Source organism: Plecotus auritus (assembly GCF_963455305.1).
Source record: "Plecotus auritus genome assembly, chromosome: 4".
NCBI lineage: Eukaryota > Metazoa > Chordata > Mammalia > Chiroptera > Vespertilionidae > Plecotus > Plecotus auritus.
In genome coordinates, this window is record NC_137775.1 from 106,656,164 (window position 1) to 106,677,751 (window position 21,588).

Genomic DNA, 21,588 nt, shown 5'->3' on the forward strand with positions numbered 1-21,588 from the left:
TAAAGACACTCCTGTTTTACTTATTGATGTTGCTCAGTGTCCACCATGAGCTCCAGCTCCAGGAGAGCAACGCCCTCCTCTGCCTGTCAAACCCTGCGCTGGGGACTGGGCCCAGCGCGCAACAGGGACCATGAAGTTCCGTAATAAATGAAGACACTCGAAGCCAACCCAAGGGTTGTGCCTAATGGAGACCCACCTAGAAGAGATGCAAGTAATGTCAACATTCACTAGCTTCTAAAAAAATTACTTTACTTTATTTTTTAAAATATATTTTTATTGATTTCAGAGAGGAAGGGAGAGGGAGAGAGAAACATCAGTGATGAGAGAGAATCACTAATTGGCCGCCTCCCCATGTCCCACTGGGGATCGAGCCCACAAACCAGACATACACTTTGACTGGAATCGAACTGTGACCTCCTGGTTCACAAGTCAACACTGAGCCGCACCAGCTGGGCAAATTATCTTTACTTTCAAAATCAATTTGTAGGTAGCAGGTATTTACACTGTCAGTGTTCAATAGAGCGCACCCAGACAGCATATACTCAAAGAGCTGTGCTGGATGGCAGCAACAACCCTGTCCCGAGAGGTGCAGAGATGCACCTCCCATGGCAACACCAGCAACAGGCAATGTTTAAGGAGAGGAAAAAGACACTTGAGGACTGAGGTGACCAGAGACCACTGCCTAAGAGAGTTAACCACCAGTCCCACCAGACAGCAGAGAACTGAACTATTGGACTGGAAGGACCCATCTTATCCAACACCCCTCAGAATGAGACCCAGTGACGCCCATCAGGCTGGCTCCCTGACACTGCACCGCCCCAAGTCCCACTTATCCTAAAGTTACACAGCATCAGCTTCCATGCTATCCATTCCTTCATTATCTTATACACATCCTCTTTCAAACACAAAACTCTACTTTTCTAGCTCTTACAAAGTTAGCTTAAACTCCTGCAGGTGGGGAGACCTTCAGAGCAGAAGCAAGCCACACCCTTTCTCTGGAACTTCCAGAGCACCGAAATCCAATGTCGCGTGGCCGGTGAAACTGCTGGCTGTTAATATCATGCACCTGGAATAAACTGCTAACACAGTGCCTTCTGATTTCCTCTTGTTAAAGCTTCATGGTTCCACAGAGGAAACAGCCCCAGCCCAGGCTTCCCTGGGAAGGACAAGTTGAGCCTAGGACACTGTGGCCACAGAAAGCAGAGACACTCTCAAAACACACCCGGGGCGTGTCGAAGGACACAGGCGCTCCTCACTGGGCTCCCTCTACCTCACATGACCATCACAAGGAACAGCTGACTATCACACACTGTGTTTTTAAAGTACAGGAGGCCTTATTGAGACTAAAGGGGAGAGGCACAGATAATGCCAACCAACAATCCCTGATGGAACAACTAAGTGAGAAAAAAACACCGGCATTTTATCAACCACGAACGTTACGATGGATTCAGGTACAGAGCATCACCAAATGCCAAACCCATGGGGTGAACAGTGGTCATGATGTGAGGCCAATCCCCACCCAGGGGCTCCACTTGACAGGAGAGCTGCTTCTCCCTCCACAGCTGCATCGATCCTGGGAGTCTCACCAGGTGTCGCCAGTGTGGCCACTAGGACTCACACCACCTGCCATGACACCTGTTAACCGTTCACACTGAAGACAGCATTGGCTCTCACCGGGGCGCCACCTGGCAGTGTCTGAGACAAGATTGGTTGAGGGGGTGCCCCCGCCATCTACTGGGCAGTGGATACCAGGCGGGAAGTTGCTCATAATCCAACAAGGCACCACAGAGATGGCCCAGCCCAGAAGTGCATGGGACAGGCTGAGAGCCCGGCCCTGGACCAGACTGCAGTTGCAGGACACAGGAGAGGGGCTGATGGAATGGCCCTAGGACCATGGGAACAAACAGAAGAGGTATTTTTGAGATAACCGAGGAAACATGAATGTGGACTGTGTTACGGGACATCAGAGAATTACTATGAATTACCATAGATGTGAGAATAGCATTATGGTTACAGCAAGAACGTGTTACTTTTAAGAGATATAGGTGAACTGGGTGAGGTACCATGCCATCTGCAATGTGCTTTCAAATGCTTTGGAAAAACAACACACATATGCAAATGTGGCAAAATGTTAACCTGTGAATCTAGGAGGAGGATATAAAGATATTAGAGGCCGGGTGCACGACATTTGTGCACTGGTGGGGGGCGGTTCGGGGGGTGGGGGGGACTCTCAGCCCGGCCTGTGCCCTCTCCCAGTCCGGGACCCCCAAGGGGTCCTTAGCGTTGCCACAGAGGTGGGAGAGCTTCCCACTACTGCTGCTGCACTTGCTAACTGTGAGCCCAGCTTCTAACTGAGCGGCGCTCCCCTGTAGGAGTACACTGACCACCAGGGGGCAGCTCCTGCGTTGAGCATCTGCCTCCCGGTGGTCAGTGCGCGTCATAGCAACTGGTCCTTCTGCTGTTTGGTAAATTTGTATATTTGGGTTTTATTGTGTAAGATTCTTTCAACTACTGTGGTGTTAGAAATTTTTCAAAACAGAAAGTTGGGAAAAAAGGAGAAATTATATTTTGATACATCATCTATTAAAATTACTTGCTAAATGATTATCTTTCAAAAGCATGTTAGGCCCTGGCTGGTTTGCCTCAGTGGTTAGAGTGTTGGCCCGTGGACTGAAGGGTCTGGGTTCAGTCAGGTATGGCATATTTTCAAACTTCTTGTGGCACACTGGTTGAAAATCGCTGCTCTAGAGCAGGCATCCTCAAACTGCGGCCCGCAGGCCACATGCGGCCCGCCGAGGACATTTATCCAGCCCGCCGGGTGCCGCTGCCTGTCCTGCTTAGCAGCCGACTCATCCCGGGCCCGCAGTGCACATAGGAATTTGTTCATAGTTTTTTTTTAAACTATAGTCTGGCCCTCCAACGGTCTGAGGGACAGTGAACTGGCCCCGTTTAAAAAGTTTGAGGACCCCTGCTCTAGAGTATGGTGCATATAATGTATTTTTCAAAGTAAAAGTTTTCCAAAAAACACAAGGCATTAGGAAAAAAAAAAGGAAATTCTTGGGATTTGTGGTCCTCTGGGTTCTCTCTCTTCTATCAGATCCTCTACTTTTTGCATCAGCTAAATATTTTGGGAAAGTATGTTAATAAGGCCTAGTTCTGAGAGGAATCCTAAACAAGCTTTTCTAATGCAGCCTCTAGAAAATTAACTGAAATTGTATCCAGGCTCAGAATCATTTGAAACTTCTGCTATTGCACAGACACAGCAATTGTATAAAGATGGCAAAAATACTAACTTGCTCTTTCACTTAGGTACTAACAGTTCACATCACTTAAACATGTGATTTTGTAGACTGAATCCAAGCAAGTCATGGAAACGGCATACTTCAGGTTCATGCATAAGTCACACTGAGAGCCTGGTGAAAGGCTGGCTTCAAAGGCAGAGGCCCTGGAGAGCAGAACTGTTCTCACTGAAGGAGGCTTCGCTATTGGCCAATCCATTCCCTAGTAACCAGGTGTGGGAACAATGCCAGACGCCAGATACTCAAGGCCTTGTTGATAGTACGCTGAATGGCCAAGGCCACTCAGAACATGGGAATCTGAATGAGAAGGTTCAAGACTAAGATATCATATGCAGGCGCAAGGCCACAGCGATCTCACGGTACACTGTGTCCTTCTATAACCCAAATGATTGATGTAACTACTGGAACGAGGCCTCTTATGTCTAAGTAGTATTAAAGTACTAGTGGCCCGGTGCATGGATTCCTGCACATTGAAAGGAAATTAATTAGAAGAAATATTTTAATATCGCTATTCACCCTTTCTCTATAACAGAAGTATCAACCAAATTCACAATCGACAATGACAGATTGAAACACACGTGTGCGATTGGCGCCAGTGAGAGCTTTATATGGTATCATGCATAAACGAGTCAACTTAGCCTTTTATAGATATAGAATAAACTTGCTTAATTAGACCTGCTTTCTGATGAAGCTAACTTTTTCCAGCCCAGTGAAGCACTCCAACTTCTCTTTCAGGTAATTGTCAGCAACACAGCAGTAAATATCAACATGAAGCAGATTATTATTGTAGATCACACAGGGAGAACAAAGAGTCAAATATTTAACTGCAACAGTGTTTGACTATATTCTATGCAGTGAGAAAATATGAAGTCATTTTCAAGGTCCACCATTTCTTCTTTTCAGTCGGGTCAGGTTTCTAAATGTTCTAAATCTTCATTTTCCAGCTAATTAAAAGAAAACAGGATTCCACTGAGTCTCCTATCTACCTACTCCAGGACTTCTGTGAGGATCAAATGAGATGAGACATGTGAAAATGATTCACAGACATTTGGTTAAAGTGTGAAATGTTTGCACTTGGCTATAAAGTAAGTTGTGCTTCGGAGCTGAAGAAACTGCAAGGAGGCTAGTTGTAGCTAGGCGCTATTTATTGTTAAACTAGAGGCCCGGTGCACGAAATTTGTGCACGGGGGGGCGGGCGAGGGGTGTGTCCCTCAGCCCAGACTGCACCCTCTCCAATCTGGGACCCCTCGAGGGATGTCCAACTGTCCACCGGGATTGGGCCTAAACGGGCAGTAGGACATCCCTCTCACAATCCAGGACTGCTGGCTCCCAACTGCTCGCCTGCCTGCCTGCCTGATTGCCTCTAACTGCTTCTGCCTGCCAGCCTGATCACCCCCTAACCACTCCCCTGCCAGCCTGATCAACACCTAACTGCTCCCCTGCCAGCCCAATTGCCCCTAACTGCCCTCCCCTACCAGCATGGTCACCCCTAACTGCCCTCCCCTGCCAGCCTGGTCACCCTTAACTGCCCTTCCCTGCTGGCCTGGTGCCCCCAACTGCCCTCCCCTGCAGGCCTGGGTCTCCCCCAACTGTCCTCCCCTGCTGGCCTGATCGCCCACAACTGCCCTCCTCTGCTGGCCCGATCACCCCTAACTGCCCTCTCCTGCAGGCCTGGTCCCTCCCAACTGCCCTCCGCTGCTGGCCATCTTGTGGCGGCCATCTTGTGTCCACATGGGGGCAGCCACCTTTGACCACATGGGGGTGGCCATCTTGTGTGTTGGAATGATGGTCAATTTGCATATTACCTCTTTATTATATAGGATGGCCTGTTGCTAGGGAGAGGAAGCCAGGTGTTGCCACGTGACGTCATTACCCGGCACCCACAGCAACCGTTTCTGGGCTGGACTGTGGACCGCATTTTGCGCCATGGGGTCTGGGCAGTGTTGGCTGTGATTTGGTAGGCTGATGCTCTGGGGTGGTGGTGGGGCCTGTGTCCCACTTGGGGGAAGCTGAGTGTTGCTTTGCGGGTGCCAGGTCCATGGTGTCATTTCTCTGTGTGCGTCATGGCAGCTCATGCATTGAGCATCTGCCCCCTGGTGGTCAGTGCATATCATAGTGACCAGTAGGACGGACACTTAGCATATTAGCGTTTTATATACAGATATAACTGAGGCTAGAGAGCTCAAACGAGGCAGACGAAGCTGAGAGCTGGTACTGCTAGGATGAAAGGCTAAGAGCTCACAGAGAGCTCAGATATGGCTACCATGTAAAGATAGTATGACAGAGAGGAGAGAGAGGCTGGGGAAGGCAGGAGAGGCTACTGAGGCCAGAGAGCTCAGGTGGCACTATGATGTGAGCCAGTGGGTCTAAGGGCAGTGTGCAGCTGATCAGATAACAGCTGTGGGTACAGAGGCTAAAACTGCTGCCTTTGTGGGAAAGATGTATTTGTTCACCAGCAAGTGTGTGGCTATCTGTTTGGGACTGCTGTGAAGGACTGTCGTGTCTGATGGCTATATGGCCACTGGCTTCTATAATAAAGGCTTTCTTATATACACCCAGAACTTCTCATGGCTTCTCAATCTAAGATCTGGCATCCAAGAGGTCCAGTCCCGGCAGAGGGGCTCAGACCAGACAGTTAGTGCAATGGGCAGGGTTCGAGAAGAAACCTGCCCCTACAGCTGGTGTAGTCGACAGAATTCAGAACAACATATGGGCTCAGAGCAGCAGTGCTCTACCTGTTTCTGACACCAGGCCTCGGCTGGGCCACACAGTTATCCCAGGGTACACATGAAAGAAAATATCCCCTGGATGGTACTTAGACCTACATTTTAATGTCTACAGGCCACGTTCACCAGGATTAAAAATTTTGACACACAGAACACTCTGTAGTATCAAAGGCAAACGACAAAACCCCACTGTTGCAAATACCCATCCAGCACATTTACACACGCTGCCGACGATGATGAGATTTACCTGCAACAGAGGCTCATCAACCTCTTTATCTGAAATAAGCATGTAAGTCTGTCAGATCCATCCAACTGCTGGACAAACAGAGAGCTGTGCTTAATTAGGTTCTGGTACATCCATATCTGGAACAGCAAAACACAGAGATTACAACTCTCAATCCACAGAGCTAGCTGTTACAAACCACCAACATTTCGATCCCCTCAGCTAGTAAACAGACATGTAACCAACACTAATTGATCAGGAATGGTGAGAAGTGACTCCTCCAGGTCAGGTTTTATTGAGCAGTACACACACACTGTCGATTGTCCCTTAAAATGGCACTCCAGCAGTAAGCTAAATTACTACATTTATTACTAAAACAAAGAACACTTAAAACTCATGTAAATCTGAAACAGAAACAGTTCATTTGAAAAATGAGCAATCCATAATAAAAATACAGGAGAACCCAATGATGAGACTAGTCATACAGGGCACGTTTCCCCTGCCCTTCCCTTGTCCCCCGCACCCTCTCCTGCTGGGTGCTCCATGCAGCTCTGGCAGGAAAAGCACTCAGGCCCACTGCTCCCAGCAGGTGCTCAGGGGTGTGACCCTGAGGTGATGGATGTGTTGTTCCTCAACTAGGTGGCAGGAATCTTTCAGTGTTTATGTACCCAAAATCATCACGGTGTACACATTAAAGATCCCACACTTTTATTTGTCAGTTGTACTTCAATGCAGCTGGGGAAAAAGTCAGGATCACAGGATCACTTCAGTGAGCTCAGCAAGTATCAGACAGATCTCTAACTCGCATCCTGCTTGTATGGATGGAGCTGCCACAGATGACTCTGAACACTCAATACCTAAGGAGCAGGGGTCCTCAAACTACGGCCCGCGGGCCACATGCGGCCCGCCGAGGACATTTATCCGGCCCGCCGGGTGCTGCTGCCTTTCCTGCTTAGCAGCCGACTCATCCCGGGCCCGCAGTGCGCATAGAAATTTGTTCATAGTTGTTTTTTTTAAACTATAGTCCGGCCCTCCAACAGTCTGAGAGACAGTGAACTGGCCCCCAGTTTAAAAAGTTTGAGGACCCCTGCCTAACGAGGAATCACTTCTACTTTACTATACACTGAGTGGCCAAATTATTATGTGTTCAGAGATCATAATACATACACTCAGTGTGTGTGTGTGTGTGTGTGTGTATACTAGAGGCCCGGTGCACGAAATTCGTGCACGGGGGCGGGGGGGGGGGTGTCCCTCAGCCCAGCCTGCACCCTCTCCAATCTGGGACCCCTCGAGGGATGTCCCACTGCTAAACAGGCAGTCAGATATCCCTCTCACAATCCAGGACTGCTGGCTCCCAACTGCTCGCCTGCCTGCCTTCCTGATTGCCCCTAACCACTTCTGCCTGCCAGCCTGATCACCACGTACCCACTCCCCTGCCAGCCTGATTGCCCCTAACTGCCCTCCCCTGCAGGTCTGGTCACCCCTAATTGCCCTCCCCTACAGGCCTGGTCACCCCTAACTGCCCTCCCCTGTAGGCCTGGTCACCCCTAACTGCCCTCCCCTGCAGGCCTGAGTCCTTCCCAACTGCCCTTCCCTGCAGGTCCGGTTGCCCCCAACTTCCCTCCTCTGCTGGCCTGGTCACCCCTAACTGCCCTCCCCTGCAGGCTTGACCGTCCCCAACTGCCCTCCCTTGCAGGCCTGGTCCATCCCAACTGCCCTTCCCTGCTGGCCTGATCGCCCACAACTACCCTCTCTTGCAGGCCTGGTCCCTCCCAACTGCCCTCCCCTGCTGGCCATTTGTGGGGGCCATCTTGTGTCCACATGGGGGCAGCCATCTTGTGTGTTGGAGTGATGGTCATTTTGCATATTACTCTTTTATTAGATAGGATACACACACACACTAGAGGCCTGGTGCATGAATTCGTGCATTGGTTGGGGTCCGGCCAGCCTGGCCAGGGGGAGGGACCATGGGCCATTGGCCAGCCTGCCTGCTGGTCGAACTCCTGGTAGAGGGGACAATTTGCATATTAGCCTTTTATTATATAGGATATACACTGAGTGGCCAGATTATTATGCGTTCAGAGATCATAATAACCTGGCCACTCAGTGTATTTGTAACAGAGATCACAGGCAAATCACTGAAATGAACAAAGGGAGGAGGTGAGGATGGGGAGCCGCATGCTTAGTCCTGCACAGAGCACCCGAGACACGCATTGGAAGTGGCATCATGCTTCTCCAGTGGAAGTCTCCTGAAGACTGGTCAGGAGACTTCCCCATGTGTGACTGATTTACTGTGCTTATATTTTTGTGTGCAAACTGAATATCAAGTTCACTCTTGTCACATTAACCAAGTTTGACGGCATTTAATTCTACTGAGATTCAGACTCTGCACACGAGGCTTGGCCTCATATTTGTTCAAGGCCTGGAGTCAGCATGCGTGTCCCCTGCCCAGCTCTCCAGTTGTGCCTGCTGCACCAGGGGAACCCCCGAGAGAGCAACCGAACTTTGTACCTGGAGGTGGCAGGAGCATTTCCTAAGGGAAGGGTGCTTGGAGACAACCGACTGACAGCCCCTGGCACCGCCTGGCAGCTCGTGGAGATCTTCCCTCTACAAGACCAGAGTATAGGGAACCAGGACGACCTGCTGTGGCACTTTCCTGATGCTGCTTCCTCTAAACTTCAGAGAGACGCCTGGAAGGGCGGGCACACAGGAAGTACAGAGCAGGGGAGGGGGGGAGCCACTGGCACTGTCCCCTAGACCGGCTCTAGTTTATGGCACATTCTTCCCACAGCTCACTCAGGAAGCAGTGCTGGGACCTGCAGCCAAACACAGGCCAAGCAGGAAGGTATGCTTTTGTCCTCTGCACCAACTGTTCATTGTGAATCCCTATATACTCCCACCATTAACTCATACTGCTCCTCATCACTGAGAACAGCAGAAGCCTAGACAATTTAAGTGGTCCAGTTATCCAAATGTATTTTGGATGTTTTAAGAAAGAGACCCTATAATTTGGGATTTAGACTAAAGAAGTTACAGATAACAGGCTATGATATTTACGATTCCCTTCACAGTGATCAAAGGCACAGGTGTGGAGAGTTCTGTGTGAAACCAGGTGTCAATGACTGTCATAGGTATGTGGTGGATGGCTCCACACACTATTCTACTTTTTCTTATATTTGAAATTTTCCATATTGAAAATTTACATTGATCTTTAAGAGATAAAACACCACCACAAAGACAACCTATTCCCACTGAGGAAAAGTTCATGAAGATGAGACAGCGGAGGGTTATCTGACTATGTTTTAGAAAATTGGAGATTATATAAAACCAGATTAGTGAAAACACAGTTAACACTCACCAAACGTTTTGAGTCTTCGTTCTGTTTGTAAAAAAACAGAAGCTGCCTCACCAAAACGGTCAGGTTGGGACCATTGGCAATGGAAAGCGTGCCCCCAGCCTGGGGTGAGTTAGCACAGCGGTCAAATGCAGTTCTTTGAATGGTGTACTGAAACAGAATAGCGCACAGTCAGCACACAGGACGGGGAAACAGGCAATGACCATGCCGTTGCCATGGAGTTATGGGTATCAGGTGAAATAAAACCCAAACACCTGGAATGTAATGGCAGACCCTTCATCGCCCACTAAGACAGTTTTCCACCACTTCCTCCTCTTTAGATCTTTACCTGTGGTTTGGCATGTTTGTATTTTACTATTTTAAAAAAAAACTCACCTACCTATAGATCTTTAGGTAAATCTAAACTAATAAAAAACTAGTTACTAGGGGAAATCCTATCTAATAAAGAGGGAATATGCTAATTGACCATCACTCCATCACAAAGATGGTTGCACCCAAGTTCCCATAAGGAGCCTTAACAAGCAATTAGCAGGGACCTGAGGCTATGCCCTCCCCCACCCCCGTAGGGCTTGACAGGGGACCTCAGGCTGGGGGACCTGAGGCCACACACCCCGCCCGGGCGCCAGGCCAGGGGACCTGAGGCCATGCCCCCCGCTCGGGGGGCTTGACAGGGGACCTCAAGGTGCGCTTCGCATCCTGGTACTGGGCTAGGGGACCTCAGGCTGCTCCCCTCCTCCCAGCGCCAGGCTGGGGGACCTCAGACCCCACCCCCCACCCAGCACTGGGCCAGGGGACCTGAGGCTACACCCCCCTGCCTGCCTGGGCTTGACAGGGGAACTCAGGCCCTGCCCCCAACCCAGCGGGGCTTGACAGGGGACCTCAAGGTGCACCCCCAGTGCTGGGTCGGGGGAACTCAGGCTGTGCCCCCCGCCCAGCGGGGCTTGATGGGGGACCTGAGGCCGCACCCACGCCCCAGCACCGGGCCAGGGGACCTCAGGCTGCGCCCCCCTGCCTGGCGGGGCTTGACAGGGGACCTCAGGCCATGCTCCCCACCCAGCGGGATTTGGCAGGGGACCTCAAGGTGCACCCCCAGTGCTGGGTTGGGGGAACTCAGGCTGTGCCCCCTGCCCAGCGGGGCTTGACGGGAGACCTGAGGCTGCACCCCCCTGCTGGTGGGGCTTGACAGGGGACTTGAGGCTGTGCCCCCCTCCTGGTGCTGGGCCAGGGGACCTGAGGCTGCATGCCCCTGCCTGGCGAGGCTTGACGGGGGACCTCAGGCCATGCCCACCATCCTAGCGCCGGGCCAGGGGACCTGAGGCTACGTCCCCTGCCTGGTGGGGCTTGACAAGGGTGGGACTGGCCAGGTCTGGATCTAGCCCAATGGGGGTGGGGGCCAGCCGGGTCTGGGTCTCACGCGATTTTGAGGTGCATGTGGGTGGGCGGGGACTTGACTCTGGGTCTCGTGGTGTGCCCCAGACTCTGACAGGAAGAAGGTTTTCATATACATTTTACTAATTTTCTTTCATCTCTGACATTTCTATTATAGAGAAAGGGCAAATAGCAATATTAAATTATTTCCTCTAATTAATCCCCTTTTAATGTGCACTAATTTTGTGCACTGGGCCACTAGTACTATTATAAACATTAACTTTCACAACACAGGCATAGAGAAATACATAAACACAGATTTCACATCTAGGAATCCAAGGTCATTTAAAACGAGAGGCCTGGTGCGTGAAATTTGTGCAGGGGTTCGGGGGATAGGGGTTTGTCCCTCAGCCCGGCCTGTGCCCTCTTGCAATCTGGGAACCCTTGGGTAGGGTCCCTAGGCCTGGCTGGCGATCAGAGCCTATTGGGACTTTCCTTCACCTGGCTGGCGGCAGCCGGCCCCGCCCCCCCCACTGCTTGCCATCTGTGCAGTGCTACCCCCTCCCCCGCACCTCCCGCCACCGGTTGCCTCCCTCTGTGGGGAGTGCAATTGCTTGGCTAGCCTGGGCCTCCCTCTGTGGGGCAATCAATCGCGGGGGACCCCAGATTGATAGCCCATAGAGGAAGGCCCCGCCCACCCTCTGCAGCACCACCTGCCAGATAGCCTGGGCCTCCCTCTTTGGGGCAATGGATTGCGGGGCTCTGCCATCGATAGCCCAGCAGAGGGAGGCCCCACCCACCTGATCAGGGCTCTGCAATTGCAGAGCCCCCCATAGATCACCCCACTGGCCTGGGCCTCCCTCTGCAGGATGATCGTGGGATGATGGCAGGGCCCCCTTACAAATCGCATCACACCCGCCTTGGCTGGCCTGGCACCAGTGGGTGTCATAGTGTGGTCATCTGAATGGTCATTTTGCTGTTTGGTCGTTCAGTCAATGTGCATATTACGCTTTTATTATTATAGATAAGCACTCATGTGCCTTTTTGACCGTTCTCAGTTTATAAACACTTACTTGCTGTTTTCTGTCTCGATAGCCTCGAATAAATGACTGAATAATTACTGCGTTTTTCAATCTTCGCCTTTCTTCCTGAATAAAGGAGGAAGGAGGGAACAAGCAGTCAGAATCAGTGAAAATAACATTTAGTTAGTAAAGACTTAAAAATTACAGCTATATAATTCACATACCACAAAATTCACTTTTTAAACTGTACCATCACCAATTTTTAATATATTCAAATTTGTGCAACCATCTATCTAATTTTATCTTATTTTTTTTAATAAATCTTTATTCAGATTATTACAATTATTTCTCCTTTTCCCCCCCATAGCTCCCCTCCACCCGGTTCCCACCCCACCTTCTGCCCTTACCTCCCCCGCACTGTCCTCATCCATAGGTGTATGATTTTTGTCCAGTCTCTTCCTGAACCCCCCATATCCCTGAGAATTATCATTCCACTCCCTTTCTATGCCCCTGATTCTATTATATTCACCAGATTATTCTGTTCCTCAGGTTTTTAATTCACTTGATTTTTAGGTTCACTTGTTGATATATATGTATTTGTTGTTCATAATTTTTCTCTTTACTTTTTTCTTCTTCCTCTTCTTTAAGAATACCTTTCAGCATTTCATATAATCCTGGTTTGGTGGTGATGAACTCCTTTAGCTTTTTCTTATCTGTGAAGCTCTTTATCTGCCCTTCAATTCTGAATGATAGCTTTGCTGGGTAGAGTAATCTTGGTTGTAGGTTCTTGCTATTCATCACATTGAAAATTTCTTGCCACTCCTGTCTGGCCTGCATAGTTTCTGTTGAGAAATCAGCTGACAGTCGTATGGGTGCTCCCTTGTAGGTAATTAACTGTTTTTCTCTTGCTGCTTTTAATATTCTCTCTTTGTCTTTTGCTCTTGGCATTTTAATTATGATGTGTCTTGGTGTGGTACTCTTTGGATTCCTTTTGTTTGGGGTTCTGTGGGCTTCCTGGACTTGTAAGTCTATTTCTTTCACCAGGTGGGGGAAGTTTTCGGTCATTATTTCTTCAAATAGGTTTTCAGTATCTTGCTCTCTCTCTTCTTCTGGCACCCCCCTAATTCTGATGTTGTTACGCTTGAAGTTGTCCCAGAGTCTTCTTACACTATCTTCAACTTTTTGGATTTTTTTTTTTTTTTTTTTGCTTTTTGCTTTTTCGGTTGAGTGTTTTTTGCTTCTTTGTATTTCAATTCTTTGACTTGATTCTTGTGTTCCTCTAGTCTGTTTTTGGGTCTCTGTATAATATTTTTTATTTCAGTCAGTGTATGTTTAATTTCTAGTTGGTCCTTTTTCATATCTTCGAGGGTCTCGTTATATTTCTCGGCCTTTTCTAGGATATTCTTGAAAAGCCTTATAACCGTGGTTTTGAATTCGATATCCAGTCGTTTGTTTTCCTCCATTTCTTTCGTTTGTGATCTGTTTCTTTGACGCCGCATTTTCACTGCTTCCCTGAGTTGGTATGGTAGCTTTGTGTGCTAGGTTTCCTATATGGCCCAGTGGGTCGGCCTCCCCAGTTAACCTGAGGTGGACACTCTTGGTGAACCCCTTTGTGGACTGTGTGTACAGCCTTGTTGTAGTTAAGTCTTTATTGTTGTTGGTATCACTGGGAGGAATTGACCTCCAGGTCAGTTGGCTGTAAGGATCAGCTGTGTCTATGCTGGGAGAAGTTTGGTGCTGGAGACAGCCTTATAGGATTAGACTTGCCAAATTGCAATAGCCTCTGTGCTCAGCTTGGATGGGGTGGAGTCTCAGGGCGGAGCAGTCTTGGCTTCCCATCAGCCTTGCCCTTGCGCGCACGCGCGCGCGGCTTCAAACCTCTGCCTTCCCCGGCTCCCGAGTCTCCGCCTGAGAGTCCAGACTCCCCCCACAAGAGCGTGGGTCCCCAGGGGCTTGCCTGGAACCGGAGTTCAGTGCAGTCAGAACTGGGGCCCAGTGCAGTCAGGAGCCTCCGACTCCCTTCCACTAGGGAAAGCCTGTGGCAACCTCTGCAGCCTTTGTGCACACTGGCACGCGCGCGCCTTCAGACCTCTGCCTTCCCCAGCTCCCGAGTCTCCGCCCGAGAGTCCAGACTCCCCCCGTAAGAGCGTGGGTCCCCAGGGGCTCGCCTGGAACTGGGGTTCAGTGCAGTCAGAGCTGGGGTTCAGTGCGGTCGGGGGCTTCCTTCCCCCTTCCGCCAGAGAAAGTCAGCCAGGCTCTCAGCCGCCCTACCTCTCTGTGCGCACAAAGACCCTTTGCCGTACCTCCAATTCTCTGTGAACTTTTCTCTTTCCTTCTAGTTGTAGAATTTTCACTCAGCCAGCTTTCCTGTGGTTCTGGATGGTGTCCGTTCTGTCTTTTAGTTGTAGTTTTGAAATTGTTGTGCGAGGCAGCAGTTTAGGTGCTTACCTATGCCGCCATCTTGGTTTCTCTTCCATCTATCTAATTTTAGAAAACTTTCGTAACCTGCTCCCCAAAAACCATGTGCCCATTAGCAGTCACCCTCACTCCCTGCCCTACTTCCCCTGCTGCCATGCCCTTGGCAACCACTTGACTTTTCTGCCTGTATGAAATGACCTGCTCTGGCTACTTCCTATAGTAGAATCACAGAATATGTGGCTTTTGAAAAAAATATGTATGTTTTCATTGATTTCAGAGAGAGGAAGAGGGAGAGAGGGAGATAGAAACATCAATGAGAATCATTCATTGGTGCCTTCTGCACACCCCCTACTGGGGACTGAGCTGCAACCTGGGCACGTGCCCTTACCAAGATTGGAACTGGTGCCCAGGACGATACTTAACCAAGTGAGCCACACTGGTCGGGCTGTGACTTTTTCACTTGGCATGAAGTGTTTCTGTTTGTTTGTTTGAAAATAATTTTTATTGTTATTTATTTTTTTAGAGGAAGCATGGAAGAGACAGAGAGAGAAACATCCATGTAAGAGAGACACATGGATTCTATGCCTCCCACACACTCCCTAACCAGGGCCAGGGAACAAAGCCTGCAACCTAGGTATGTGCCCTTGATGGGAATCGAACCTGGGACCCTTTAGTACATGGGCTGACACTCTATCCACTGAGCCAAACCAGCTAGGGCTGGTATGACGTTTTTTAAGGTTCACACAGATAGTATCACATATCAGTCTTTCGGTCTTTTTTATGGCCGATCAATATCCATTGTATGGCTGCCTCACATTGAGTTTATCAGCCAATGGACATGTGTGCTTCCACTTGGGCTACTATGAACAATACTACTATGCACATTCATGAACACGTTTTTGCGTGGACAAACGGTTTTCATTTCTCTTGAGTGAATACAGGAGTGAAATTAATACCCAAGGAACTGCAGACTGTTTTCCAAAATGGCTACACTACTTTACAATCCCACCAGAATAGTGAGGCTTTTTTTAGTTTTTTTTTTAAATATTAAAAGAATACAGACAATACAAACACCTATTTTAAGGGTCACATCCCTGTTTCAAAGCAGAAAACTCCGATTTTTATTGACTTAATACTGTGTTCAGTGACCTAGCAAAATAATGTATTCTTTGTCATCATTAAAACATTGCAGGTACATTTGACAGCCTGCTGTGTGCCAGCCCTAAGAAAGACCCTTCACGTGCACCTGTACAATAACCTTCCAGGTGAGAATTTCTCTTGTTTTAAAGATGCAGAAACTGAGGGTCAGGAGTCAAACTCAGGCTGACATGAAACTGGGTACTCCGTCTCCCACGTGGCACTGCTTCATGCCTTTTAGGAATGCCGCTTAATCCACAGACTGCCCTTTTGTCCATCTTTTCTACATTGGGGTCAGAATAAATGCTTTACTATAAAATCCAACAAATCCAGAATGTTTCTAAAGCTCAATATATACATGTAAATATACATATATTCATTCCATCACACTGAACAAATACATATCTATATATAAAACAATAAAACCCAGAATTAAAAAATGCTTATTTATAAACTGTTAAAAACCTGTTTTTACCTCTCTCTTTCTTCTTTCTTCCTGAGTACGATGTAAAAGAGAAGCCTTTTCTTCCTAAACATAAAGAGAAAAATTATAGAATGTTTTGACCCAAAAAGGATTCTAAAGATCATCCAATCAAACCAACAGACTTAGTGAGAAATCTGAGGCACAAGAGGTTAAGTGGTTTTCAGAGGTCACAGATCTAATTAAAGTTAGTACTTCAATAGTTTTCTAAGAACAAAACCTGATTTCTTCACACACAAATTGAGTTCAAATGAAACAGGAGATATGAACGAGATTGGTACATTGTATCAATGCCAATACCCTGCTAGTGACAATGACTACTTTTGCAAAGTATAGCCCCCAGGGGAAATGAGGCAATGTCAACGAGGGATCTTTCTATATTATTTCTAACAGCTGCACAGAAGTCTACAATTATCTTAAATTTCAATGGAAAATCAATTTTTTATTGTTATCAAATTAAAAAAAATTTTTTTAATATATTTTATTGATATTTCACAGAGAGGAAGGGAGAGGCATAGAAAGCCAGAAACATCGATGAGAGAGAAACATCGATCAGCTGCCTCCTGCACACCTCCCACTGAGGATGTGCCCGCAACCAAGGTACATGCCCTTGACCGGAATCGAACCCAGGACCTCTCAGTCCGCAGGCCGACGCTCTATCCACTGAGCCAAACCGGTTTCGGCCAAATTAAAAATTTTTAATGTTTTTTCATCATAAATAAAACTGCATTTTGAACAAAGTTACTCGGTATGTAGAAAAGACTAAATAATAAGTGGGACAATTAAACATTTCAAGTAGAATAAAAATACCCACCCACCTGGCCAGTGTGGCTCAATTGAGAGTCAATATATGAACCAGGAGATTAAAAATGGTGGCAGAGTAAGTGGATGCTGCACGGACATGCTCCCAGAAACAAACTATAATCACAACTAAAATACAGAAAAATTTCCTGAATAATCAACAGAAAACTGGCAGGAGAGAACCCTGATACTGGAGGACCAAAAGTGGAGACGGCATAAAGACTGGTAGGAGGGGCAGAGGCAAGAAAGGGCTGGCTGAGTCAGCACCCACAGATGGCAACTGAAGACCCAGAGAGATATCTCAGCTGTGGAGGTAGCCACTGAGAACTCTGGGATCTAATCCCCAAGCTGGGCGCCCCAGCAGAGAGCACCACAACTGAGAAGGGTACCCACATAACATCTGGCTGTGAAAAGCAGCGGGCTGCTGTCTGCCAGGGAGTGATGGCTAGAAATTCAGGCACTCTCTTAAAGGACCAATGCACAAAATTCCCTGTGGAGCCACCCACCTTGTGCTCCAACAGAGGGAGTGGAGTGGACTCGAGCTATACGAGCAGAAGCCAGGACTGGGGACTGGGAGGTTAGAACTCAGAAGGCAGAAACCCCCAGTTTCCTATGCTGAGTCATTCCCTCACCCAGGGGAGAACATCTAACTCACACAGGCATCTGCCTTGCCTGGGGGTAAGACAGTTGACACACCCTATTAGAAAACACCTTGCCCTGAGGCCACTTAAAAGACTAAAAATAACAATTGGCCTCCAAGCAGAAGCAACTGCCCCACCCTGTTGAAAAAAACTCTCACTACACCTGAGGATGACTGCCTGAGAGCAATTTCAAGTTGGAATCCTAGGAGTCTGTGGACAGAGGTGGTCTCTAGAGGCTTTGAGTCTCTGCCTGATCTAATTAGCCAGGAGCAGCATTTGACACTGTACTGCACTAGAGACTGAGAGGCGTAGAGGATCTACCTAATACATAGTCATAAACCCAAACAGGCAGCCAAAATGAGGAGACAAAGAAACAACCCCCAAATGAAAGGACAAGAGAATTCTCCAGAAGAGATAAATGAAGCAGAGATAAGTAATTTATCTGAAACAGAGTTCAGAGTAATGATGGTAAAGATGCTCAACAGCATGAAAAAAGATATAGTAACCATGAAAAAAGAACAGTCTGAGATAAAGAAGGACACAGCACAAATAAAGAACACATTGGGACAAATACACAGCAGATTAGGGGAAGCTGAGGATTGAATCAGTGAATTAGAAGACAGAGTTGAAAATATCACTCAATTAGAGAACCAAAAAGATAAAACAATTAAACAACAGGAGGACAGCTTAAGGGAGCTGTGGGACAATGTGAAACATAACAATATTGGAATAGTAGGTGTGCCAGAAGAGGCAGAAAGGGAGAAAGGAATAGAGAAGGTGTTTGAAGAAATAATGGTAGAAAACTTCCCTAACCTGGTAAATGAAAAAGTCACACAAGTTCGGGAGGCATATAGAACCCCAAACAAGAAGAACCCAAACAGACCCACACCCAGACATATCATAATTAAAATGCCAAAAATTAAAGACAAAAAGAGAATCTTAAAGGCAGCAAGAGAAAAGCAAGCTGTTACCTACAAAGGAGCTCCCATACAGCTGTCAGCAGATTTCTCATCAGAAACTCTACAGGCCAGAAGGGAATGGCATGAAATATTCAAGGTAATGGAAAGCAAGGGTCTGAGACCAAGATTACTATATCCAGCAAGGCTATCATTCAAAATAGACAGTCAAATAAAGAGCTTCCCAGACAAAAAAAGGTTAAAGGAGTTCATCACCACCAAGCCTGCATTACAAGAAATGCTAAAGGGATTGCTGTAAGGAATTGCTGAGAAGAAGAAACAGAGAGAGAAACCTAGCCATACAGAATTAAAATGGCTATAAATAAGCACCTCTCAATAATAACCCTAAATGTAAATGGATTAAATGCTCCAATCAAAAGGTGTAGGGTAGCTTAATGGATACAAAAACATGACCCAACTATATGCTGTCTACAAGAGACCCACCTCAGAACAAAAGACACACACAGGATGAAAGTGAAGGGATGGAAAAAGAATTTCCATGCAAATGGAAAAGAAAAAAATAGCTGAAGTAGCAATACTCATATCCGACAAAACAGACTTTAAAAACATCATGCTAAGCGAAATAAGCAAGTCAGAGAAAAGATAAGTATCATATGATCTGACTCATTTGTGGAATATAATGAACAACATAAACTGATGAACTAAAATAGAGCCAGAGAGGGGAAAATATTCTAGAATATAGTAGAAGTAATCCTGTTATTTGCAGATTTGTAATATTTCCTACAACTTTCGTGATATCATACCATGTTAGTACAGTTTTGGTAACATTATACTTAAAATCCTTTTATTCTTGAAATAATGATGTTTATTGCATGTAATATTATATATGAGATAATTTTTCTTGAATAACTGGTGTTTACTGCATGTAACATTATCATGTTTAAAATCGTTTTTCTTGCCAAAAAAAATCAATCAGAGAATAAAAAAGGAAAAACAATTAAAAAATAAGAGGACAGCTTAAGGGAGGTGTGGGACAACATGAACATAACAACATTAGAATAGCAGGTGTGCCAGAAGAGGCAGAAAGGGATAGAGAAAGTGTTTGAAGAAATAATGGCAGAAAACTTCCCTAACCTGGTAAAGGAAAAAGTCACATAAGTTCAGGAGGCACAGAGAACCCCAAGCAAATAGAACCAAACAGGACCACACCCAGACACATCATAATTAAAATACACTGAGTGGCCAGATTATTATGACCACCTGACGTTGGTAGGCAAATTAGCCATACACTGCATCGTATGGGATATGGAAGCTGAAGGCCTGTTTGAACACCTTTGCAGTCTGCAGTTACCAAGATAAAACATCTCCAATTCGCACAGGAACACAAGGATTGGATAGTCGAGCATTGGAAAAAAGTCATGTGGTCCGATGAATCACGCTTCCAGTTGCATCATGCAGATGGCAGTGAGAATTTCGCGGAAACAGCATGAAAGCAAGCACCCCACATGCATGAGTACAACCCTTCAAGCTGGTGGGGGCAGTCTTATGGTTTGGGGCATGTTTTCCTGGCATGATTTGGGCCCTTTAATTCGTGTGGAACAACATCTGAATAGCACAATATACCTAAGTATTGTTGCTGATCAAGTTCATCCTATTATGTTGATGGCGTATCCCAATGGAGATGGCTTCTTCCAACAAGACAATGCGCCATGCCACGGTGCTCATATTATGCAGGAGTGGTTTTAAGAACATAAGGGAGACTTTACCTTGCTTAGGTGGCCCCCATAATCACCAGATCTCAATCCAATTGAGCATTTGTGCGACAAAGTTAAAAGAGCCATCAGGCTCTGACTGGTTTGGCTCAGTGGATAGAGCGTCAGCCTGCGGACTCAAGGGTCCCAGGTTCGATTCCGGTCAAGGGCATGTACCTTGGTTGTGGGCACATCCCCAGTAGGGGGTGTGCAGGAGGCAGCTGATTGATGTTTCTCTCTCATCGATGTTTCTAACTCTCTCTCCCTCTCCCTTCCTCTCTGTAAAAAATCAATAATATATATATATATATATATATATATATATATATATATATATATTTATTTATTTATTTAAAAAAAATAAAAATAAAATAAAAGAGCCATCAGGCAGCTGGTTCCACAACCATCAAATCTCACAGAACTGGACAGTGCTATTCATCAGGCATGGTGTCAGATTCCTCGCATCACCTTTCAACATCTCGTGGAGTCAATGCCAAGAAGAATCGCCGCAGTATTGATGGCAAAAGGTGGCCCAACGAAGTACTGATGTGGTGGTCATAATAATCTGGCCACTCAGTGTATATGAACCTGGAGGTCATGGTTGGATTCCTGGTCAGGGCACATGCCTGGTTGTGGGGTCAATTCCCAGTAGGGGGCATGCAGGAGGCAGCTGATCAATGATTCTCATCATTGATATTTCTTATTTTTTACAATGTATTTTTATTTATTTCAGAGAGGAAGGGAGAGGGAGAAAGAGATAGAAACATCAATGATGAGAGAGAATCACTGTTTGGCAGCTTCCTGCACACCCCCTCACTGGGGATTGAGCCTGCAACCCGGGCATGTGCCCTTGACTGTAATCAAACCCAGGACCCTTAAGTCTGCGCTCTATCCACTGAGCCAAACCAGCTAGGGCTCATCATTGATATTTCTCTCTCTCTCTCCCTCTCCCTTTCCCTTCCTCTCTGAAATCAATAAAAATATGTTAAAAAAAAGCTTCCCCTCCCCAGAACTGTTGCAGACTATAGAGCATAGACATTTTATTTTTGTAAATTTAATACAAAATAAAGTCAAAGGTCCAAGATATTATAGATGAATTATTAGAAAAATTAGTACACTTAAACTTTTTAACAAAAACATACCCTATTAAAAGACTGTTGGAAAGCAAGTAATTACTAGTTTAATATTATACATTGAGCCCGGCCAGTGTCGCTTAGTGGTTTGAGTGTTGGCCCATGAAACAGGAGGTCAGGGTACGTTTGATTCCCGGGGTTGTGGGCTCGATCCTCAGTGGGGCGCATGCAGAAGGCAGCCAATCAATGATTCTCTCTCCAGATGTTTCTATCTCTCACCACCCTTCCTCTCTGAAATCAATAAAAATATATTTTTAAAAGAAAGAAAGAAAGAAAAAGGAGGGGAATGGAAAATCTAGAGTAAAAAGTACAAAGT

General features: G+C 46.8%; 1 protein-coding gene across 4 annotated transcripts in view; it reads right to left on the reverse strand.

The window, feature by feature from the left end:
* Positions 1-21,588, reverse strand: part of UBE3C (ubiquitin protein ligase E3C) — a 117,175-nt gene that overhangs the window by 83,055 nt on the left and 12,532 nt on the right. For 2 of the 4 annotated variants that reach the window (XM_080666016.1, XM_080666017.1), the window contains exons 2-5: positions 16,024-16,077; positions 12,045-12,119; positions 9,607-9,753; positions 6,152-6,388 (exon numbers count right to left, since the gene is read on the reverse strand). In XM_080666016.1, the coding sequence (XP_080522142.1) occupies positions 6,152-6,314 (163 nt within the window). In that variant the 5' untranslated portion in view covers positions 6,315-6,388; positions 9,607-9,753; positions 12,045-12,119; positions 16,024-16,077. The remainder of the gene's footprint in view (positions 1-6,151; positions 6,389-9,606; positions 9,754-12,044; positions 12,120-16,023; positions 16,078-21,588) is intronic. The other 2 variants (XM_080666015.1, XM_080666014.1) reach the window with 1 other exon arrangement.